The 26,069-nt window shown below is 36.3% G+C and overlaps 1 protein-coding gene across 1 annotated transcript in view; it reads right to left on the bottom strand.

The window, feature by feature from the left end:
- trio (trio Rho guanine nucleotide exchange factor) overlaps positions 1-26,069 on the bottom strand; it is a 1,056,141-nt gene that overhangs the window by 635,164 nt on the left and 394,908 nt on the right. Inside the window, exons 20-21 of the mRNA XM_090403001.1 lie at positions 16,932-17,123; positions 12,326-12,626 (exon numbers count right to left, since the gene is read on the bottom strand). Of these exons, the coding sequence (XP_090259127.1) occupies positions 12,326-12,626; positions 16,932-17,123 (493 nt within the window). The remainder of the gene's footprint in view (positions 1-12,325; positions 12,627-16,931; positions 17,124-26,069) is intronic.

The raw sequence follows: 26,069 nt of genomic DNA on the forward strand, positions 1-26,069 counted from the left end.
CAGCCAACTACAAGCCAGTGATAACAGGAGCAACCAGCTGCTTTCAATGAACAATTATGTGATTAACCTTTCAAGCCATCCCTGCACACATTGGATTTTTAATACTTATATCGAAAGAAGCATAAGATTTCTTCCAACTAGCATAGCTGATAAAATATGATTAGGAACCTCTAACATTTTAAATAATACTAAAGCAATAACTAGCAACCTCACCAAAAGTGAATTAGCAGCTGAAATCTTTAAAAGCAAGTCAGGATATTGTAATTCCTACAACCAATAAAGGTGCCACAATTATTTTAAACTGAACAACTTACCTTGAAAAAATGAATCAGTTAGTCTCAGGCAACAGCATCTATCAATTTGTGAAAGATAACCTAGCTAATCAGATTAAAAAGAAAACAGTAAAATTGCTTAAATCGGTCACTTTCTGGCTCACAGATACAATTAAAAAACTACTTCTGTACTATGCTCGTTCTCTGAGAATTTACAGTTTGTCTAAGATTCATAAGCAGATTGTACTGCTTCAGCCAATAGTTGAAGGTATCGACAGCACTAATTATCATCTAGCCATGAAATTAGTATCGATACTCAACCACCCAAACAAACAACATAAATGCATTCAGTTGAAATCGAAAGTCATAACACACTTCCATTTCTAGATATATTTGTCATGTTTTCCTTCTATATATATATATATATATATATATATATATATATATATATATATATATATATATATGGAATTACATGGCTACTGGTTGAAATATCTAACATGCTTACATGAAAGACTTGCTAACCAATTTTATGATGTTTTAGAAGGAAAAGCAAAGAAGAGTGGCTCACAGCAGGGAAAACGTTTCTGATCATAAAAGATAAAGAAAGAGGTCCAAACCCTCTTTCTTTATCCAAAATACTCCAAATATGTGGCAAGGGCCTTTGCAACTCTACCACTTTTTCTGGCAGTGACTTCGCTACAAAATCCTAATGTTTGTGCCTTATAATACATCTCATGCTGCATCGATTGTCATGCAGAATAATCAGAGCTACATTCAGGGCTTAGGCAGAGGGTCCTGCTTGAGAAGTATATTACAGTCTCCAACACAAGTAAGTGATACTGTAACAAGGAATACTCCAAGGTTAATCCCATACAGAAGGTATGGGATTAACCTTGGAGGTGAACTTGATATTTTATGTACATGGAATGCATAGGATCTACAGATGGGTCCTCTTGATATTGTCTGTAAAGAGATGGAAAGGTTTAAAACTGATATCCTGGGAATTACAGAGACTTGGTGGAATGGAGGTCATTTCAAAAGACAGGATGGTCAGCTAGTTATTTATTCAGAAGATGATTCAAAGCATCATGGAGCAGATGTGGAACTGAGAAAGTTAGGTAAGAGCTCATCTTAGTTATAATCCCATCAATTCCAGGATATTTTGTATTAGACTTAAGGCTCATCGTACCAATGCATCAATTGTTGCAGTTTATGTGCCCCCCCCCCCCACACACACACATAGATAGGCCTGATGAAGGAGTTCTGTGAAAACCTACAGACTGTGTTGGACTGACTGCCAAGAAGGGATGTACTTGTCATCTTAGGGGACTTTAATGCTAAAGTGGGAAAGAGTACAAGAGTGAGGCTTGCATGTGGCATGTTTGATTTGGATGAGCATAACACCTGTGGTGAAAGACTTGAAATTTAACCAGGTTAAACGGATTAGATATTACCAATACCTGCTTCTAGAAACACCCACAATGGACCTATCTAATATCATCTAATATTGGTAGGTAAAGGCACTCGATTGATTACATGATGACTCTCCAATGGTGAAAAACAAACATCTTTGATGTGTATACTTGTCCAAGAGCAGACTGTAGTACTGACCATCAGCTAGCAAGAGCCAAAGTTAGACTGAGACTCAAGAAACCAAATCAGGCCTATCCCACAAAACTGGATGTCAGGGTAATCCCTAATGGATTCACAGGAGAAACATAAACATGGTTGGATGATCTTTTTTAAGATTAGTGAGAACTCACCTGAAATGCTGTGGGAAAAGGTCAAGGTTATAATAGAGGATATAGCCAAGAAGTACCTAGACCCAATTAGAAGACTAAGAAACTCATGGATGTCAAATTCAACATGGGATCTGATCAAATGGAGGCAGGTGGAGAAATAAAGCCATAAGGCCCGAAGAACATAAGGATTATACAGAGAAGTCAGAAGAGCTATCAGGCAGGACAAGGAAAAATTTTATGCTAATAAATATGAAGAGACAGAATTTTGTTTTGTTCGAATTAAAGTTTAAACTTTAGGTCATAAATTAAACAAAGTTTTGTTTAATTCGTGACCTAAAGCACAAGTTTAAGTTTAAATTGAATATCATCAAAGACAGGAATGAAGCAGTACTAACAGAAGAATTGGGAATCAAAAACAGATGGAAGAGTAATATCAGGAAATGTACAGCAGAAAGGATAAGAAAAATTTGGAGGAGCCATCTTACCAAGAAAATCTCGATTTGGAACCTCCTCCACTTAGGTATGAGGTTGAAGGAGCAATTAAACAGCTTAACAACAAAAAGGCCCTGGGTATGGATGGAATCTCGGTATAGTTAATTAAGGCCACAAGGGATAGAAGGATAAGAGTGTTTCATAGATTAATTACAAGAATATGGGAGACAAGATCGTGGTCTAAAGACTGGAAGAAATCAGGTTTCATTCCACTGCACAAGAAAAGAGAGATGAAGAATTGCAAGAACTAGAGAACTAGTAGTATAATCGATCATGCAAGCAAGATTTTATAAAGATCATTCTAAATAGAATTGAGGCCAAAGTTATAGCAGAGATGCCTGAGGAACAAGCAGATTTTAGGAAAGGAAAGGGCACCAGAGATCAGATCCTTTGCATTAGACAGATGATTGAAAAGTATAAAGAATTAAGACTTCCTATGGTTTGCACAGATTGAGATAATAGAAGGAGGAGTTTTCAAAACAGTAATAGAAAGTAAGGGTCAAAGCTGTATAACTGAGAAATGCGGAGAACCGACCAGGGTTTCTGACCTAATGTCCAATCCTCACCTTCTCGTGGTGCAGCCTGTTGGGTATCTACTTTGATACTGAACAAACGAAGATGGGCTGGAAATTTGGGATTTAGCTGACCAAATTGTATTCTTATTGGTTAAACCAAAATAAAAAATGATGGTACAACATGACAAAATTTCATTCCGGCTGGGACGTCGCCCGGTTAAACAAGGCCCCCGTTGTTTTCGCCAGGGAACCAGGGCGAACAGCGAAAAGTCAGCTACTGGAACAAATCTGAAAACAAACCCCATCTCACCATCACCAGAGTTAAAGATTGGTACTATCAACGTAAGAAGCCTGAATGGCAAAGATATGGAGCTAGCTGAGGAATTAGATAAGTACCAGATCGACATAATAGGGGTAACTGAAACAAAAAAAGACCAAAACTGGTGAGATCTTTATGAGCAATAAATACAAAATGTTATATTCAGGCAATGACAATCAAGGAAAAGAAGAAGTAGCCATAGTATTCAACACAAAATACGAAGCTAATCTTGAATGGCAGTCAGTCTCAAGTAGAGTAATGTGGGCAAATATGAGAATGGGGAACTGGACAATGAGACTGATTTGTGTCTATGGTCCCACAGAAGGTTCTACTAAGGTAGAAGTGGAGGAATTTTTTGATGCTCTAGAAAAAGCAACTGACACAATGAAAAAGGAAAAGTTGGTCCTTGTTGGGGATCTAAATAGCAGAGTAGGAAATGATTGTGAGACATACAAAAATATTTTGGGAAAATTTGGAGAAAAGAGCAAAGCTAATAATAATGGCAAATATCTGTTGGATTTCTGTGCAGGACATGGACTGGTTATTACTAACACCATGTTCCAACATAAAAATGTACACAAATTCACATGGAGAGAAGAGGCTAGGAATAAGAAAAGTCTCATTGACTATGTTATTGTTGATAGTGATGTTTTCTCCCTGGTGCAGGACATCAGAGTGTACAGAGGATTTGAAATTGGAAGTGATCACTATTTAGTCTTGAGCAGGATAAAATTGAATTTCATATTGAACAGAATAACATGTAAGAAAGTTTTAAAGCGAATAAAAGTTGAGCAGCTCTCAGATGTTAACTGTAGACTAAAATACAGAAAGATTATTGAAAAGAAAATGAAAGAGTTTGAGAACAGGAATCAAACCTTGGAGATTCAGTGGCAAACTATGAAGAAAACATTGATTGATTCTGCCAGAGAGGCATGTTGCAAGGTTGTGTGCAAGGATAAAAAAAAATCAGAACTCCCTGGTGGACGAAGGAAGTTAAAGAGGCAGTGAAGGAAAAGAAGAAAGCATATCAAAAGTTCCTAGCAAATAAGTCAGCTTTTACTCTTACAGAATACAGAGACAAATGTAAGAAAGCTAAATAGTGTGTAAAACTAGCTAAACAAAAGTCATGGGAGGACTTTCGCAAGAATATAGAAAATATATATCAAGAAGGTGGCAAAATATTCTGGAGGTTGTTGAAGAAGCTTAGGAATGGAGGAAAGAGTGCTGTAAAAGGAGTTAGATGTGATAAAGGTGACATGAAAACAGGAGAAAAAGATATCCTTGAAGTATGGAGTAATTACTTTGAAAAACTGCTAAATGAAACAAGCAGTGATGACAGCACAGTGATAAAAAACACTGACCAGGCATGCAGTCAGGAATACATATCCATACTTGAAGTAGAAAAAGCCATCAAAGGCTTGAAATGTGGAAAGGCAGCAGGAGTAGATGATATTCAACCAGAAATGCTGAAGTATGGTGGTATAAAAGTCTTACAGTGGCTGCACTGCATAGTTCAGAAAGCCTGGACAGAGGGACGAATTCCCGATGATTGGAGTAGAGCTTTCATAGTACCCATATATAAAAAGGGAAATAAAACTGAATGAGAGAATTATAGAGGTATTTCCCTACTGTGTGTTCCTGGCAAGATCTACACAAGTATACTTGAGAAACGGTTGAGAAGAATTGTGGAAGAAAAGCTTGGTGAAAAACAAGCTGGATTCAGGCCAAATAGAGGCTGTCAGGATCAGATCTTCACTTTACGACAAATAGTCGAGAAAGCATGGGAATATAACAAAGATCTGTATTTATGTTTTGTCGATTTGGAAAAGGTATATGATAAGGTACCAAGCGAGAAGCTATTCAATACGCTGCAGTTATATGGTGTCAATGGGGCATTATATCAAGCAATACTCAGTCTTTATTTGAGTTGTAAGTCAGCAGTTAGAATTGAAGGAAGTACAGGAAGATGGTTTAATGTTAAATCTGGTGTGAGACAAGGATGTACATTATCCCCTCTGTTATTCATTATCTATATGGATCACATTATGAAGGAAAGTGGTATTAAACCTGATATCAAAATTGGAGATGTTAATGTCAGCTTTTTGCTTTATGCGGATGATGTTATACTTCTAAATAAATCCGCTATAAGTCTGCAAGATTCTCTGACTAAATTGAATAGCTGTTGTAATAGATATGGTATGAAGGTCAGCAATAATAAGACAAAGACAATGAAAATAGGCAGAATCATTGAAAATGTCAACTGTGTTGTGAATGGAGAACGTGTGGAACAAGTAAAACATTTCAGCTACTTTGGCACGATTTTTACTGAAGATGGTAAATTAAATATAGAAATAGACAACAGAATCAGCAGAGCTGGTATGGTGGGAAGTCAAATGAATAAATTCATATGGAATAAGAGAGAAATTAGTCGGAACATTAAATTAGCTGTATACAAGACAGTGTTCAAACCAGTTTTAACTTATGGATCTGAGAGCTGGGTCAGAAGTAAAACACTTGACCAAAGACTAGAGACCGCAGATATGAGAGTCCTGAGAAAGATTAGAGGCGTGAACAGATGGCATCAATGGCAATATCATATTAAAAATGAGGATATTAAGAAAGAACTTGACATTGTCAGCATCCAGGAATGCATTAGCAGAGCTAATCTCAGGTGGTATGGTCACTTAAATAGAATGGGAGAGGAAAGATTAGCAAAACAAGTGTTCTCTGCCAGGTTGGCAGGAAAACGACCCAGAGGAAGACCAAGATATAAGTGGATTGATACGGTACAAAGTGCCTTAGACGAAAGAAATATAAGATCTGATAATGTTGGAGTCTTGACAAGTAACAGACTGTTTTGGAGGAAAATTGTAGATAGGAAGTTAGTAATGATGTAATTTTTTCATGTAGTACTGTCATATCCTGTACACCCCTTGAGGGTACATGGCAGGAATTAGATGATGATGATGATGAGTTCCTCGAAAAAGAGGAAGGGATAGATAGGCCTTCAGTGAGATGGTTGGATGGACGTTGTGTCTGGAGAGACTGATCTTCAGAAAGCTGAAGCCTCCAGAAAAGTATACAACAGGTCCACCTAGTGAGGACTGATGTGGAACACACCAAGGAAAGTAGTGACCATACGACATCTAATGATGTCCAATGAGTATATGAATGGATGGATGAATCTCATGTTGAGCAAATGCTAAGTTTTTTGTTTTTTTTTGACTAGTTTGAATCTGCTCTGTAGGCATTATTTCTGCCATATGGTAGTAAATTCTTAGTGCTTTCCCTGAGGTGAATTTTCTTTTTAGCTTGATTTAGTTAGGATAAAGATTACTGCCTATACATCTTTTTACTGAAGCCTCCAGAAAAGCATACAACAGGTCCACCTAGTGAGGACTGGTGTGGAACACACCAAGGAAAGGAGTGACCACACAACATCCAATGATGTCCAATGAGTAGATGGATGGATGGATTTATGAACCAAATTTTGAGCAAATGCTAGGTTTTTTTGGAGTAGTTTAAATCTGTTCTCTAGGCATTGCTTTCGCAATATGGTAGTAAATTCTTTGCTCTTTCCATGAGGTGAATTTCCTTTTTAGCTTGATGCAGTTAGGAAAAAGATTACTGCTTCTACATCTTTTTAAAAATGTCAGATCTTCCTCTTCAGCTTGTCCCACTTAAGTGGTGCCGCTGTTAATGATGAGTCTCTTCCACATTCTCCTGTCTTGGGCTGTCACCACATCCAAGTTCTTCATCCTCAAGTCCTCTTCTACCAGTTCCTTCCATCTCTTCTTCGGCCACCCACACTTCCTCCTTCCTTGCACATCCATCTGCATCACCTTTCTTCCCACATATTTGTCCTCCCTCCTCATCACATGACCAAACCATCTCAACCATGCCTCCTGTATCTTCGCTCCTAAGTTCGTAACTTTCACTGTACCCTTCACTTAGTCATTTCTTAGACGCTCCTTTCTGGTCACACCGCACATCCACCTAAGCATTCTCATCTCTGCTAACTCCATCCTGCTGATGTTAGTTTTCCGCAGGGCCACAGTTTCCATAGCATATGTCATAGCTGGCCTTACTACTGTCCTATAGATTTTGCCTTTCAGATTGATCAGCACCCTCTTATCACATAGCACTCCAGCCATCTCTCTCCAGTTCCTCCAACCTGCTTGTATCCTGCATCCCACTTCCTTCTCAGCCCCTCCGTCTTCTTCCACTGTCGAACCTAAGTATCTAAAGTCCCTCACCTTCCTGATGACATTTCCTTCCAGCTCCAGATCTGTCTCCTGGCCGCCGTCCAGTTTGCAACACACATACTCTGTCTTACTTCTGCTCAGTCTCATACCTCTCTCTTCCAGTACTTTCCTCCATCTTTCCAGTTTAGCTGCCACTTCTTCTCTTGAATCTGCACACAGCAAGATGTCATCTGCATACAACATTGTCCAAGGTGCGTCTTCTCTCACTTCCTCCGTCACCACCGCCATCACAATATTAAACAGAAACGGACTTAATGCTGACCCTTGATGCAAGCCAACTGTTACTTGAAAACTTTCTGTCTGTCCCAGACACGTCCGAACTCTTGTCTTCACATTTCTATACATCTCCTGCACCAACCTGACATATTTCTCTGGTACCTTCTTCTCCCTCAGACACCTCGAGACTTCTTGCCTTGGCACTCTATTGTATGCTTTCTCCAGATCAATAAACACCAGATGTAGCTCTCGTTGTTTCTCTCGAAACGTTTCCATCATCTGCTGTAACCCAAAAATAGCATCTGTCATTGATCTATCAGGCATGAAGTCAAATTGTTCCTTTGCAATCTCCACCTCCTTCCTCAATCTACCATCAAGAACCCTTTCTAGGCTTTTCATTGTGTGGAACATCAACTTTATTCCTCTGTAATTTTTACAGTCTTGTGCATCCCCTTTACCCTTGTAGATGGAGACAAGAGTACTCTCCCTCCATTCCTCGGGTATATTTTCCTGTTGGCAAACTTTCATGAACAAGTCCTGCAGCAGGTCAATTCCCTCTTCCCCCAGTGAGTTATTTTGCTGCCTACCAGGCAAAGAGCACTTGGTTTGCTAATCTTTCCTTGCCAATTCTGTTTAAGTGACCATACCACCTGAGATTAGCTCTGCTAATGCATTCCTGGATGCTGACAATGTCAAGATCTTTCCTAATATCGTCATTTTTAATACGATATTGCCATTCATGCCATCTGTTCACGCCTCTAATCTTTCTCAGGACTCTCATATCTGTGGTCTCTAGTCTTTGGTCAAGTGTTTTCCTCCTGACCCAGCTCTCAGATCCATAAGTTAAAACTGGTTTGAACACTGTCCTGTATACAGCTAATTTAGTGTTCAAACTAATTTCTCTCTTATTCCATATGAATTTATTCAACTGACTTCCTACTATACCAGCTTTGCTGATTCTGTTGTTTATTTCTATATTTAATTTATAATCTTCACTAAAAATCGTGCCTAAGTAGCTGAAATGTTTTACTTGTTCCACAGGTACTTCATTCACAACACAGTTGGCATTTTCAATGATTCTGCTTATTTTCCTTGTCTTTGTCTTTTTATTGCTGACCTTCATACCATATCTATTACAGCAGTTATTCAATTTAGTCAGAGAATCTCGCAGACTTGTAGTAGATTTATTTAGAAGTATAACATCGTCTGCATAAAGCAAAGAGCTGATATCATGTTTAATACCACATTCCTTCATAATGTTATCCATATAGATAATGAATAACATAGGGGATAATGTACATCCTTGTCTCACACCAGATGTAACATTAAACCATCTTCCTGTACTTCCTTCAATTCTAACTGCTGACTTACAACTCAAATAAAGACTAAGTATTGCTTGATATAATGCCCCGTTGACGCCATATAACTGTAGCATATTGAATAGCTTCTCTCTTGGCACCTTGTCATATGCCTTTTCCAAATCGACAAAACGGAAATACAGATCTTTGTTATATTCTCATGCTTTCTCGACTATTTGTCGTAAAGTGAAGATCTGATCCTGACAGCCTCTATTTGACCTGAATCCACCTTGTTCTTCACCAAGCTTCTCTTCCACAATTCTTCTCAACTGTTTCTCAAGTATACCTGCATATAACTTACCAGGAACACTCAGTAGGGTTATACCTCTTTAATTCTCACGTTCAGTTTTATTTCCCTTTTTATATATCGGTACTATGAGAGCTCTACTCCAATCATCAGGAATTTGTCCCTATGTCCAGGCATTCTGAACTATGCAGTGCAGCCACTGTAAGACTTTTATACAATCATACTTCAGCATTTCTGGTGGAATATCATCTACTCCTGCGGCCTTTTCACATTTCAAGTCTTTGATGTCTTTTTCTACTTCAAGTATGGATATGTATTCCTGACTGCATGTCTGGTCAGTGTTTTTTACCACTGTGCTGTCATCACTGCTTGTTTCAATAAGCAGTTTTTCAAAGTAATTACTCCATACTTCAAGGATATCTTTTTCTCCTGTTTTCATGTCACCTTTATCATCTCTAACTCCTTTTACAGCACTCTTTCCTGCATTCCTAAGCTTCTTCAACAACCTCCAGAATATTTTGTCACCTTCTTGCTATTTATTTTCTATGTTCTTGCAAAAGTCATCCCATAACTTTTGTTTAGCTAGTTTTACACAGTGTTTAGCTTTCTTACATTTGTCTCTGTATTCTCTAAGAGCACAAGCTGACTTATTTGCCAAGAACTTTTGATATGCTTTCTTCTTTTCCTTCACTGCCTCTTTCACTTCCTGTGTCCAACATGGAGTTCTGATTTTTCTATCCTTGCAGACAATTTCACCACATGCCTCTCTAGCTGAATCAATCAGGGTTTTCTTCAAGGCTTGCCAGTGAATGTCCAAGGTTTGGTTCCTGTTCTCAAACTCTTTCATTTTTTCTTCAATAATCTTTTTGCATTTTAGTCTACAGTTGACATCTGAGAGCTGCTCAACTTTTATTCGCTTTAAAACTTTGTTACATGTTATTCTTTTCAATATGAAATTCAATTTTATCCTGCTGAAGACTAAATAGTAATCACTTCCAATTTCAAATCTCTTGTGTCCTGCACCAGGGAGAAAACATCACTATCAACAATAACATGGTCAATAAGACTTTTCTTATTCCTTGCCTCTTCTCTCCATGTGAATTTGTGTACATTTTTATGTTGGAACATGGTGTTAGTAATAACCAGTCCATGTCCTGAGCAGAAATCCAACAATATTTGACATTATTATTAGCTTTGCTCTTTTCTCTAAATTTTCCCAAAATATTTTTGTATGTCTCACAATCATTTCCTACTCTGCTATTTAGATCCCCAACAAGGACCAACTTTTCCTTTTTCATCGTGTCAGTTGCTTTTTTCTAAAGCCTCAAAAAATTCCTCCACTTCTACCTTAGTAGAACCTTCTGTGGGACTATAGGCACAAATAAGTCTCATTGTCCAGTTCCCTAATCTCATATTTGCCCACATTACTCTACTTGAGACTGACTGCCATTCGAGAAGATTAGCCTCGTATTTTGTGTTGTATACTATGGCTACTGCTTCTTTTCCTTGATTGTCATTGCCTGAATATAACATTTTGTATTTATTGCTCAGAAAGATCTCACCAGTTTTTGTCTTTTTTGTTTCAGTAACCCCTATTATGTCGATCTGGTAAACATCTTTAAAAATTCAGACATTGGGATCAGTTTCGATATCACTAACAGAGACTTTTGATACGGTAAAGACCTGCCTGACATTTTTAAATTATTCAAACTTACTATGTATGCAGATTACTTTACTTGACAAGAAAAATCTACAAACAAATAAATGATGGAGTTATGGGCCTTCTCCTCCCCTTCCCCTTTGACTAATGCATTTAACACAACTACTCTCACACCTTTGGTTAGCTGTACTATGTGTATGATGTGCCATATAACGTCTTTATAATAGACTTAGAGGACAGTTGCAAAATAAAAAATATTTTGGGGTTCCTGTGTATATATCAAGATATGACTGTTTATATTCTATCTTTACATATCAATAAAATGAAGAGCAGCCATCTACAAAAAGTGATATATGATAGGGATACAGTTCAGAACCACAAGTATATGAATTACTAAAAACAGAACACTTATCTGTTTTAAAACCCCCAGAAATTTATGAAAGGAATGAATTCTTTTAACTCAGTATTTTTGGGATATTATATAGACAAGCTAAAACAGCATTTTATCACTGTACGGATAATGAAAGATATCCTGGATATCAAGAGTATTTACTGGGAGTGATCATTAAATAAAATAAGAAGTAAGAGAACAGTGGTAGAAAATATTCAGGAGAATGCAGTCATTAGCAGATATCAATATGTGAAATGACAAAAAAGCCAACAAAAATCGAAAACGTAGAGTTGCCCAAAGCAGATGAAGTAGTCGAATAACAAAGTGTGATTACTCTGCAAGGGTCTATCATCCAGGAGACAATATTGTAGTGGCAAATGTGACAGAACTGATGTGTGAGAGGGATTGATGAAATAGGATATTGCAAAACTCAATGCAAATATGACCATGAGATTAGATGGAATATCCACTGCCTACTATACTGTTTAACGTAAATCTCAACTCTGGTAAAGCTACGAGTGGAAGGAGAGGCAAATAGTTTCAGTACATAAAGAAGTTCCAAGAGAGATACAGTAAATCAGAAGGGAATTGCTGAGAATCATTTGCAAAAAAAGAGCCATTATATCTAAATTACTGCAGGTCATAAATGTCTAAAAGTGCTTATAAGAATGAGTAAGTCATTATATAGATTGAAATGCTATAATCATAAAAGAAGAAACCTTGTTACATAATCTGGAAATGCATATTTTACCCACAAGAAAAGAAATTTTATATATTGAACAATGTGAATAAAACTAACTAAATAATAAGAACTGACAAATTCTTAATTAAATTCAAATATTTACCTTTAACTTTTGCTTCTGGACCTCTCAGTTTAGTTTCTCCATGAGATGTATAGTACTGGACACATCGGGCAGCATACTTTAAAAATGTTTCTGCAGTTCGCCGAGCCAAGGTGCATGCTTTCAAGAATGCTTCTTTTTGTTCCTGGTGTTTTGTTAATAACTGAGAGACTAATGCTACTTTATCCAAATTATCTTGGTCTGATGATTCTGCACCAGTTCCCCCTGGTGTTCCACTTCCTCCCCCACACCAGTCCTCATCCCTCCGATACTCTCGCTCAAGGCTATCAAGTACTGAACACACCTAGAGTGAATACAACCAACTGATTGCTTAAAAAATACATTTTGTCATTAGCTTGTTTTAATTATAATCCTGAACTTAAAGGTGAGTCATTTCTTTAATATTAATTTAAATGAATATTACTTTTAAGAGATACTAACTTAAATTTAAATATATATTATCATTTATATTTACTTGGTAGATAATGTTATAAAAAATTAGTTTGAATGGCTATATACCGAGAATGAAAAAGAATAAGGTTTAATGTTAAGATACTACTAGTTTCGTTGAATAGATCAACTTCTTCAGGTATCACAGGCAAAGAATTATATAAAATAACAGAGACATGATAAAATTACATCAACAGATCTAGTATAAAAGACAATAGTATATTTTAAAACAGGAATGCGTGCTGGAGTTCTAATTGAAATTGACTATGTGCGTGAGTTGTCACGAGTGTGCCAATACTGGATAGTGGCAACGTGTGTGTCAAAAATTTTAGCTAAGGCTGTTGTTAATATGGGATGAATCGAGGGATATTTTTCTAGATTTGATAATATTTCTTTCGAGTTCATCATAACACACACACGGATATTAGAAGTTTGCGGCCAGTCTACGAGGTGTTGGCAGCCTTCATCCGAGTTAACAGAGAAGAGAACGTGGCTAGAGAGAGCATTGGCTCTGGTCCTATTGTATGATATGTCTCTTTGGTGTTCTTCCATACGCAAACCATATTACGACCAGACAGCTAAATCCATCCTTTTATGTATGGAAGAACACCAAAGAGACATATCCTACAATATAGTTTCTCTTTAACGAATGTACCTACTCAAGAAGTCCTCCATCTTCTCCAGAACAAACTATTCAAGAAATTCTTTTCCTTACTCTCTCACTGTGTAAATTCAGGATACTTGAAATTCGAAAACAAGATTTACAAACAGAACTCAGGATTGGCTATGGGCAGTCCGCTCTCTCCGATTCTTGCAGATATATTTCTTGAGGATTTCGAAGAAAAAGCAATTAATTCCTCAACTCTTAAACCCAAAATATGGTATCGTTATATAGATAATGTATTCCTCATCTGGGAACACGGTATCAACAACCTCAATTTTTTTCTAGACCACCTCAACAAGTTTCATGAGAAAATCAATTTTACCTACGAACTGGAATCCAACGACTGTCTCCCCATTCTGGACTTAAAACTTACGAGATGCGCTGAAAATATCAAAATCACCATTTTTAGAAAACCCACACACACACACACAGATACCCTTCATGCTTCTTCCCATTACTACCCTCTGCAAAAATTTGGTATTGTTTTAACCCTGGCACATCGAGCCAGAACAGATGAAACAGAAATTGAAAAAAAAAAAAACTCCATTTACTAAAAAGGACTTTTGTCAACAATGGTTTCTCTCTTAAAAAGATTGATAAATTTTTCTCTTTCCATCGCTCAACTGCTATTGAATCTTCAATTATTCTTAAGAAATTCAAGAATATTATTAAGATTCTTGAGAAATTCAACATTAGAACTTGCTTCACTACGTTATCAAAACTTCGCTCCATACCAAATAGACCTAAAGTGAAAAATCTCCCTATTCAGTATCCAGGAATCTACAAGATTTTGTGTGAATGTGGCAAACTATATTACGGCCAGACAGCTAAATCCATCCTTTTATATATGGAAGAACACCAAAGAGACATATCCTACAATAGGACCAGGGCCAGCACTCTCTCTAGCCACGTTCTCTTCTCTATTAACTCGGATGAAGGCCGCCAACACCTCGCAGACTGGCCGCAAACTTCTAATATCCATGTGTGTTATGATGAACTCAAAAGAATGATTATCGAATCTAGAGAAATATCCCTCAATTCATCCCATATTAACAACAGCCTTAGCTACAATCTTTCTGACGCACACATTGCCACTGTCCATATTGGCGCACTCGTGACAGCTCACGCACGTAGTCAACTTCAATTGGAACTCCAGCATGCATTCCTGTTTTAAAATATACTATTGTCTTTTATACTAGATCTGTTGATGAAATTTTATCATGTCTCTGTAATTTTATATAATTCTTTGCCTGAGATACCTGAAGAAGTCGATTTATTCAACAAAACTAGTAGTATCTTAACATTAAACTTATTCTTTTTCATTCTCGGTATATAGTCATTCAAACTAATTTATATATATATATAAAGGATGAAGCTAAAAATTAATAATCACTAACAGAAAATATACACTCCACAGCATTTTTTGTCAGTTGGTCTGTCAGAACTTAGCACTTTAATCTGACTTGAATATATATAAAACATTCAGCTAGTGTAACTTTGTATATATATATATGTACATAATTTCTTATAAATAACAATTATAATGATGAAAAAATGTAAGGCATCGTAAAAATTATTCTAGGGCTTACTTCTTCATTATAATATATAATTTATACTGTATATTTAAGATGTTTATCCTACATCTTGTGGTGGAGAAGGACTTGAAATTTAATTTCATGGACATTTGGCTAAAATTGCAAGGACAACATCGCTGATTATGGGAATGATGCTGAAAACACTGATGTGTAGAATTAAGGATTATTTGATTCCATCGTACAAGAAGACTTTGATCAGGCTGCATATGGATTATTGTGCACAGATTTGCTTGCTGGGTTTTCAAAAGGATGATGAGATGTTGGAGAGAGGTTCAGAGATGATTGACTAAGTTGGTTTCTGGTCTCTGCAATGTGGAATATGAGGATAGATTGAGAGAATGCAAATTACTGGGCCTAGTGGATAGAAGGAAGAGGGGGGGAAACATGATTGAGACATATAAGTCGGTAAGGGATAATTATTGGATTAGCGTTGATGAGATCTTTCATAGAATATGTGGAGACATCAAGAGGTCATCCTTGGAAGCTATATAAGGTCGCTGTAAGCAAGAGGATGAGGAGAAGATTTTTCGCATGGGTGGTGGGTGACTAGAATGCAATGCCTGAAAGTGTGGTGAGTGCAGGGACAGTGAATGCATTTAAGTCGAGGTATGATGAGCTGTGCATGTGAGAGTGGGATCTCCCAAGATGAGAGATCTTGACTCCATGGAAGTTTGTTGATAATTTAACATGATCTCTCATGATAAACTTAGAGGTATCTTAGCAAACACTGGAATTGATTCAAAAGATTTAAGGATAACAAAAAACATGCTGGAATCAACAATCTGCAAATAAATAAATAAAATAAAACAAACAACACATATTTAAAATGAAAAACACTGATGTGGTTACTAAGAGGAATAAAGCAAATTAAAGAGATAGAAAAGATTTCAAGCAAATAACCACTTGAAAGAACAAACCAAAAAAGAAGTTTAAATGAATGAGATTGAGAAGAAGAAAATGATATATGATGTAGGCTAAGAGGACTACTGACCAACGTGTCATTAATCACAGGTAAACTGCAAGGACAAGTAAGTATTGGACAGGCAAAGGTACCACGCAGATCTTTAGAGATACACATGACAGAAAGAAACAGAGAACCATGGCTACTAACCTCAGATCAGAGATGGCATGAACTGAATGAAATGAATAAAAGAAGAGCCATGACATGATGAATGCTTTATACATCGCATGTTACCAAAAGTATAAACAGTTAAAACAAAATTAATCTGTCTACCTGAAACATGTAAATTAAAGATGTCAAGAAATTATATTCTTGGTTTAATCCTTTATCTAAGTGTAAGCAAACAAAGTTTGCACCTGAAGTAACTTCAGGACTGGGCAACTTGAGTGAAGTTATTAGTCTCTATATATGATTGCTGAATCCTGAAGTTACTTCAGGCACAAACTTTGTTTGCTTACACTTGAATAAAGGATTAAACCAAGAATATAATTTCTTGGTTTAATCTTTAATATATAGTATAACCAAGTGGAAAAACTTCCAATACCTGAGTATGTCAAATTTGCTTTTTTTTTTGTTCGTGATTCCTATCCATGAAGGATTTCAAACCTATAATACATTGGTACTGTGGGCAGGTTAGTGTTTTTTTTCCTTCTTTTTATTTTTTATTGCTTCATATTTTTAAAATTTATTTTTTTAAAACCCATGAACCTACTGATTAGAGAGAAGAGACTCAGCCAATGAGGATAGCAAATGTTTAATTGATACTAGATTAGTAATTGGCTCTAATTAACAGTTCAAGTAAGGAAAAAATAAAACATAAAAACAAGAAAGTAACAACTGAATATTTAAATTTATTCATGACAACTGATTAAAAACTTCTTTCCGGAGATAACAAGATTTTTTTTGAATACATTTTCATTCAGAAATAAAAATATTTACCTGTTCTGCAGTTTTGTAAAAATTCAGGGAAGCAGTTACTAATTTATGCCTATCTTCAGCATGTGTCATAAGTTGATGCCAGCCAGCATTAACATCATCTGAAATACTTCTAATAGCATTCAGATCATAATGATTTCCCTGTACCAATGATTCTGCTCTCTGCTGAACCTGAACAGCACTATTATGTGTTTTCTGAAACAATATAAAAATTAAATAAGTAAATAACATTTTGAATCATGGAGAAAAAAATGTATATATAGTAAGATGCATGAGAGCCTCCGTAGCTCAGTTGGTATAGACCATAGGTTCCCAAAGTGGGCAGTATCCCCCCCCCCCCAAGTGGGCGCTGAAGCCTTCTGGGGGGAGGGGGGGGCTATAGTGGGATCAGAAGCATTTGGGGGTGTTCAGGTGGTCTAGGGGTCGGTGGCTCTTTATAGAAGAAATTAATAATATATATTTAAAAATTAATTATTTTCATGATTTTGCGATTAGATAATCATTTAAAATTTAAATATTGCATTTTAATTCATCTTAAGCCCATCTTACACGATCAATTCTTTTATCAATTTTCTATTTCAATTATTTAATCATTTGAAAATTTACCATGTCAGATAGAAATAGATGTCAATTTTCTATGTCAATGAGAAAATAGAGCATGTATATATGTGTGTATAATAGGGGGGGAGGGGGGGGGGGCATTACAAAATTTATGTCTTGCAAAGTGGGCGGTGGCCCGAAAAAGTTTGGGAACCTATGGTGTAGACGAAGACCTTTAGTCGGGAAGACCTGGGTTCGATTCCCGTCCAAGATGTGAGGAACCTTTATGTGGTCTCTTTTGATTAAAGGTGAGTTAGCCAGTCTCATACAGAGGTAGGTGGTTTTTCTTCCCCCAGAATAGACAAACCGGCCCTGTGAACACATGCATCTACAGACATAGGACACATCAGGAGGGCCAACCACCTTATCCTCAAGACAATCGCAGTTGTGAAGTCCACAGCTAAAGAACCTCATTGGTTTGTGAAAAGCTTAAGACAAGACAAGAAGATGCATGACTGATTACTCTCAATAGAAATATGTCTATTAATTTTCCAAACATAGTGCAGTATGGCGTGCACACGCACGCCATACTGCACTATCTTTGGATTTTTTTTGTGTGTGTGTGTGCGCGCACACACACACACACACAAAAATGGATAACTACAACGATATATGTTATGGAGTAAATGGGTTCCAAGACAAGATAGGTTTCATAGCACATGCGAAGGTTCTCTGTCACCTTGGAGATAAGAATTGGGATATCTGTTAGACATATTGTGTCATTTTATCCCTTAGATTATCAAGGTATGAAGGTGGGTCATGGTGGAATACCTATTCCTTCAACATACCCCAAACAAAGGCATTAAGTGATATGAGATCAGGAGAAAGTGAAGGGCACAGGAGTTCTGTGAACCTCGAAAAAGCCTCCCAGGGAAGTGTTCTGATAAATAGGCTCTAGAACCATGTGATGTGTGACAGGATGCTCTGTCCTGTTGGAATACTTGTACACAAAATGGAATGTTTTTTGCATGACACATCCTGGGTGAACTGAACCAATACATTCTCGATGTAGTGTTCACTATTCAAGGTCACAGTTATACCACCCTCTTCAATGAAGTAGGTCCAATTATGCCATGGACAGAAACCACACCCCATGTAGTGATCTTGCTGTGAAGAAGTTTCTTTGGCCTAATTTAGGTCTCGAGAAACCAAGAAACCTGTAGGTTCATCTGTTTACATGACTGCTTAGATGGAAATGTGCCAAGAACCAGACATTATGGAGGAAGGACGGATCTTCAAAGACATTGGCCGACACACATGCACAGTATTACGAATTTCAGAATTTGACCCCACCTAAAGGGGGGGGGGGAGAATTTCAGTAGTGTTTCTTTTGCACCATACTATATATAAATCATGTTCAAAAATTTATTTTTATCCTTCATCCAACATCTACCCCATCAATAGTCCAGTTTACAATGGCATACCCTTTGTACAATGAATTTCTCAGGCCCAACTTCCCACCAAGACTTCTGTTACCTATCAGCTTCCCAATAACAGCGATTCGGATGATAGTCATTATTATTTTTCTCATCTAGAACAGGCAAACTGCAGTACAAACTATAACATATCTATTAATAAATAGGTCTGTTTTAAATATTAAAGTAAGAAGAATAAGAGCATTCATTATCTTAAATAATACAAATCTTTTGCATTCCAGTTTCTGGATACATCAAATATGCAATAACACAATACTTAACTGTTCAGCATGTGCTACAGAATGGAGCCTAGAATATATGCTACAGTAATAATTTACAAAAACTGAGGGGGGGGGGTCCAAAATCATCATTTTCTTCTTCAAGGGCAGGAGGTTGGGTGTGTGGGTGGGCGTGCACGCTTGATATCAGGATAGTACAAAATGAAAAAGTTTTTCTTACAAAACAAACTTGTATCGACAATTTTCCTGCAAATTAATCAGTTATCTGTCAAGACTACACTTATCAGATCTGTTAAAGATACCAAGCAATTTTATAAGCTAGGTTTTTTTAATCCTTTTTCCCAAGTAAGCAAACAGACAAGTAAGTCAAGTTTGCAGCTGCACGTAGTGCAACACTAGGCAACTCGTTGTAAAGGTGGAGTAAGCTCTGATCACTTTCCTTAGAATTTTCCCCTAATGCAAAGCACATTTCCTTGTGGAGATGTATGATGCTATGCGTTAAAGTAATGGTCACTACCCATAATCAGTTTCGACCTTTATTGAGGTCTCATCAGTGGGAGCCAGACCTAAAAAATGCCAAGGATGAAGTCATACAGAGCTTATAAATATTTTACCTAAACAAGTTGCCATAAGGTGCTTTGACGTCGTTAAATAAAAATCTCAGGATGAGAGTAAGATGTAGAAAGTTTTTTACCTTGGGTATATATTATATTAAAGATACCAAGCAATTTTATAAGCTAGGTTTTTTTTAATCCTTTTTCCCAAGTAGGCAAACAGACAAGTCAAGTTTGTGGCTGCACGTAGTGCAACTCTAGGCAACAAATACCTCCATATATTTGACATTTCTGACCAAATTTTACCCTCCAGCAGCCTTTCTACATTTTAGGTTTTTGATAACTTTTTCTACTTCAGGTATGGATATGTATTCATGACTGCATTCCTGTTGAGAGTTATAATACATTGCTGGCACTGCTTGTTTCATTAGACATTCTTTCAAAGTAATTACTCCAGATATGTAGATTATCTTTATCTTCAGTTTTCATGTCATCTTTATAATCTCTGATTCGACGAAATAGAAAGGAATATAATAGAATCAAAAGAAATAATCCTTAATCCTGTACATATCAACAGTAACCTTAGTTACAACTTGTCAGATTGTCATTGTTCTGCTATCCAATATTGGCGTGCTCGAGATCTTAAACGCACACATATGCATAATAATAAAGTTAGAGAGTTCTTTTTTAAACTCATCAAGGCTTGAACTTTAAGTTATTTGCTAAATAACTGTTAAGGTTCAAGCATTTTTGTACTGTTCAGAGCCAGTTCCTCTACGGTTATCTTGCTGGTTACTTCTATGTTTTTTGCACCTGAAGAAGTCTGTGCAAGACGAAACTAGTCATGAGAATAAAATCTGCTTTTATTTTTTTAATTCTCGGTGTTTTCTAGTAATTAAATAACAAATAACATGTACTCAAACTGAGTAAATCAATCTATAAACACACATATATATATATATATATATTGGATACAACCAAAATGTTGACTTGAAATTTCCTAATGGAGGAAACTCCAGGTAACATAGGTTAACTCTTCTATGTCAAGAGGTCATAAACATTACAAATCCACTACACTTAGTCATTCTCATTATTTCTAATGTTCATTGACAAAAATAGCAAGAAAATAATCACGTGCACTTATTATTATTCACCTTCATCATCTCTGATTCCTTTTACAGTACTTTTTCCTCCATTTGCAAGATTTTTCAATAGTCTCCAGGATATTTTGCCACCTTCCTGATATTTATTTTCTATGCTCTTACCAAAGTCTTCTCATGACTTTTGTTTAGCTACTTTTACACAGTGCTTCACTTTCTTACATTTTTCTCTGTATTCTCTAACAGAGGCTAACTTACTTGTCAAAATCTTTTGATATGCTTTTTTCTTTTCTTTCACTAGCTCTTTAAGTTCCTGAATCCGCCACGGAGGTCTGATTTTTCTATCTTTACAGACAACCTCATCACATGCCTCTCTAACTGAATTAATCAATGTTTTCTTCAGGATTTCTAATGAATCTCCAAGGTTTAGTTCTTGTTTTCAAATACTTTGTTTTATTTCAACGAGTTTGTGTATTTCAGTCTACAGTTCACCTCTGAAAGCTGCTCAACCTTAATTAGTTTTAAAACTTACTTACACACTCTTCTTTTCAATATAAAATTCCATTTTATCCTACTCAAAACTAAATAATGATACTTCGTATTTCAAATTGTATGTATACTTGTTTCCTGAACCAGTCTGAAAACTTCACTATCAACTATAACATAGTCAGTGAGGCTTTTCTTATTTCTTGCATCTTCTCTCCATGTGAATTTGTGCACATTTTTATGTTGGAACATGGTGTTAGTAATAACTAGTCCATGTCCTGAACAGAAATTCAGCAGACATTTACCATTATTATTAGCTTTGCTCTTTAATTTGAATTTTTCTAAAACATTAATATACGTCTGGTAATCATTTCCTACTCTGCTGTTTAGTTCTCCAACATGGACCAACTTTTCCTTTTTCATTGTGTCAACTGCTTTCTCTAATGCCTCAAAAAATTCCTCCACTTCATGAATACTATATAGTTACTTTCTTTTCCCTGATTGTTATATAAGTTTTCCCTGACTGAATATAACATTTTGTATTTATTGCTTAGAAATCACCAGTTTTTGTTGTTTTTTTGTTTCAGTCATCCCTATTATGTTGACCTGATAATTATCCAATTTTTCTGTTAGTTCCATTTCTTTTCCATTAATGCTTCTTACATTGATAGTACCAATCTTGAACTCTGTTGATGTTGAGTTGGTGACGTGTTCTGGGATTTGTTCCAGTATCTGCCTTTTTGCTGTTTGCCCTGGTTCCATGACAAAAACAACAGGAAGGGGGCTTGTTTAACTGGGCAATGCCCCAGCCAACATGAATTTTTTTTTTTATGCTGTGTCATCATTTTATATTGTGATTTAAGCCAAAAAGAACACAATTTGGTCGGCTAAATCCCAAATTTCCAGTCCATCCTCGTATTAGACATTAGGTCAGAAGCCCCAGTCGGTTCTCTGCATTCCTTAAAAGGATACGTGGAGGTTGCCTCCCAGTTATATAGCTTTGACCCTTAAGCACCCCAGAATATGAGTTTTCTGTCAAAAATCAGTTAATGTAGCCTCTGTTGCTACTGGATAATAGTTTATCCCATCCTTATCTCTGGGTAAGGGTGAACAGTGCATTTTCTGCAGAAATGTACACAAGCACTTTTTTACCTGCTGGAAACCTGAACCTGTTTCCAAGAGCACATGAAAAGATATAACTGAATGTTTGCTGAAGTTACCTTTCAATGATCCTCATGTCACAAGAATGAAAGTAAGATGTGGTTACGAACATATCAAGTAGTATTATTCAAACTTTTCTGATCACGACCTACCACAGAAAATACATTTTCCACTGTAGTTAATTTTTTTATAACATATATAAAAACATAACAGAAGATTGATGTCATACAAAAATTTATTAATAATTATGCATAAGAAGGTGAAAATGCCAAAACACTGATATAGAGCACTGCCTACTGTGCAAGGAAGTTGATCAGTGAGTGAATTTACTTTGATAGCAAAGAGTGTCAGGATTAAGACAGAACCCTGGAGAACAGCCTCCTCTTAGCAGTATGGCTGAGATAATGTGCTACCAAACTCAGTTTTGGAGCACGTGACTAGAAAGACAATTATTAATAAAAACAGGAAGATCCCCTCCTCCCATGAGAAGTAAGTTACAGAGGTCTTTTAATATGACATATCTTCAGGCTGTGTCATCAGCTTTTTCCATGTGAAAGAAAACTGAAACCAGATATGTCTCTTACATGTTTCTAAACTTGTTTGACATTGGACCATTTAGTCCAATATCAAACTGTATATGAAAGCCACATTGTGTGTTGGAGAGAGAACAATGCCAGAGTGATAGGTCAATAATTATTTGCATGTGTTGGATCTTTTCCTGGTTTGGGGAAAGCAATGACAATTGACTTATGCCATGAATCCAGAAATTCCTCTTTGGTAAGTATTCTGTGATATAGTAAGAGATCATAGAAAATTATGGAAAATGCTTTATAATTTTGTAATGGGGAGAGGTACTACTGAAGTGGCATAAGAGAGGAAAAGTGCTATCTTTAGTTCCTTGATGGATGGCTTATTGTATGGTTATAGCCCATTTGTAGAAAAGTTGAGCTGCTGTTTCTCGTGTTCTTTCAATATCAAAAATTCAACAAGACAGGAAGCCATTGCTGAGATTTTAAAAAGCTTTCTCCTAAAGTGTCTGAAATTGATTTGGGATCAACAATTACTCATTAATTATGTTCCAGGTGAATGGTGTGTCCTATGCCTACCCTTTTTTGGATTTTATCCCATACAATTATTTACAGTGGTTGTATGACTGATAGATGACAAAATGAATCCAAGATTGCTTTACACTCTGACATCTAACATAATGTGCTTTGACTTGAGCACACTGAAAGACTAGATAAAGTATATGCCCCATGCTCTGTTATGATCTTTCTTTTTTGACTACTTTGCATTCAGGGTAACACACTAGTGCTTTGGATATTGTGGAATCATTATAAGGTTTAATGGAATAAATACAGAATAAATAAATAATTAACAATATGTTTAATCAATCCTATATTTCGTTTCAATCACTGAGACATTGCCAGGAACACAATATTAAAATTGCAAAAACACACACAAAATTGAGCAAAACAATAAGTGAAAAGATTAGACTGAAAACCTAAAGTACTATGCTTTCTATGGTTGCTGTTAGCTAACCTTGGCTGAAAACTACTATGCACAATAAACTTTAATTCTTAGGCCTCCAGTCCAACACAGCTAAGACACTAATAGAGGATGCTCCTAGGACTCTAGAGCACTTTAGGCTTTCAGTCTAATGTGCAATGTTGTGTGTTCATATGTATGTCGTTTGCAATTTTAATATTGTTTCCCTGACGATGTCTCAGTGACTGAGACAAAATATAGGATTGATTAAAGGTGTTGTTTAATTTATTTTACTTGTGCCTGTATTTATTCTATTAAACCTTATAATGAGTTCAAACCAGCAAATTAGTCTAAATAATCGATTGGATATTGGGGAAATTGAGATAACATTTTTGGAATTGCAGTGTCTGGACAATACAATCTGTCACATACATCACTGTTACACTGATAGATGTTTGAATGACTGTTTCCACATCACATTTTCTAAGATCTGAAAACATATTCCAGTCAGCCTGGTTAATTTTCCACATGAAAATACACTGGGTGGCCACTTTATTAGGAACACCTCCTCATTTTCCTAAAAGGAGGGTGTGTGTTTCTATGAGGATATAGTACAAAACACAGGGAAATTATTATTTCTATGCTCTTTGACATTCCACAAATTTGAAAAACGCATACATTATGTCCATTATTAAGAAGAAATAGGTCATTATTGTCAAGCATACACTCAACAATAAACAATTTAACCTCGCACATTCATGATGGCACTATTCCACAGAGTGCTGTATCCATTAAAGTCACCCATAAGAAGTATGGGCTGAGGCAGTTACAATGTTAAGCAAAGTTAATCTGTTAACACAGATTATCAAAGTTAATATATGTTAACTCAGAATCCAGTGATAAATAAATGGAACATAGTGTAATAAGAAATCTCACTGAGAGATGAGTGACTACCACTTCAACAGCAACATTAAGCAGGATACACTGAAAAGGAGTATGGTAGTCCATACTTCCTCCTTTTCGGGAGTTATTTGTTGTTTTTATCTACCTTGTGGACCTCCATGAGGAGGTCAATCTCAGTTCTATCCTTACAAACAATAGTGAAATGCTTATGGCAGAGCCCTCACTGAGTTTAATTTCTTCTTTAGAACAGAAAAAGAAAGGTTTGTGTTTCTGTAGAAGAACCTTGATATCATCAATATTTTGGGAGAATCCATGAGTTCCACTGTAAGAAATTTATTCTATTGGAGTTGCAGACTTGTCCAATTTTTGAGAAGGCTTGGTTTGGATTCCATTTGTCAACTGATTTTGGGAAGTACAAGGTGGCCAAAAGTTCCTAGGTGATTTTAAAAATCAATTACTCTTTTTTTAGACTTTTTAGGATTATTTTTTTTTTTCAGATTGTAAAACCATTTGGAAATTTATGATGAAGAGGCTCACTTTGAACCAGAGAACGGAAATTGTGCAGTTTTACTTTGAAAATAATCATTCAACAATTATTGAATTTCCAGCACAGCCTCCAGATTTAACAGCACCTGTCTTCTTATGGGGTTATTTGAAAGGGAAGGTGTACCATAACAAACCCTGAACCCTTTGGCAGTTGCAGGACAACATCAGAGCTTTACTGCTACAGACTCTCAGAGCTGTTATGGAGAACATCGAGCAGAGTATGTGAAGCTAAAAACCAAAGACATTCACGTGACGTTATTTTTCTAACTGGATGTCAAAAAAAAATCTTCATTCTTTGTAAATTTTTTTGTGTAATTAAAATTTCGAAAAGTTCATACACAATAGAGTTATTACTATTTCAAATCACTTAGGAACCTTTGGCCCACCCTGTATATATGGCCAGTATCCATTGCTCCATCTGGAAAATGTTTAATACATCATCTCATATGTCAGGATCAGTTGTATCAGTGCCTGGCAGATTTTCTTTGTCATGTCCTTGCTATAATTTTGACAAGTGGGTTCTCATTGAGTGGGAACATTTTCAGAATTGTTTCAGGATTGAGACTATAAGAGATAAGATGACTAATGCACTCCATAAAGAAGTACTCACGATCATAAGGTTCAAGTATGCTGAAATTACTGAATGGCA

Source organism: Typopeltis vanoorti, chromosome 2 (assembly GCF_054136105.1).
Source record: "Typopeltis vanoorti isolate ZY-2024b chromosome 2, IOZ_Tvanoo_1.0, whole genome shotgun sequence".
Classification (NCBI taxonomy): Eukaryota; Metazoa; Arthropoda; class Arachnida; order Uropygi; family Thelyphonidae; genus Typopeltis; species Typopeltis vanoorti.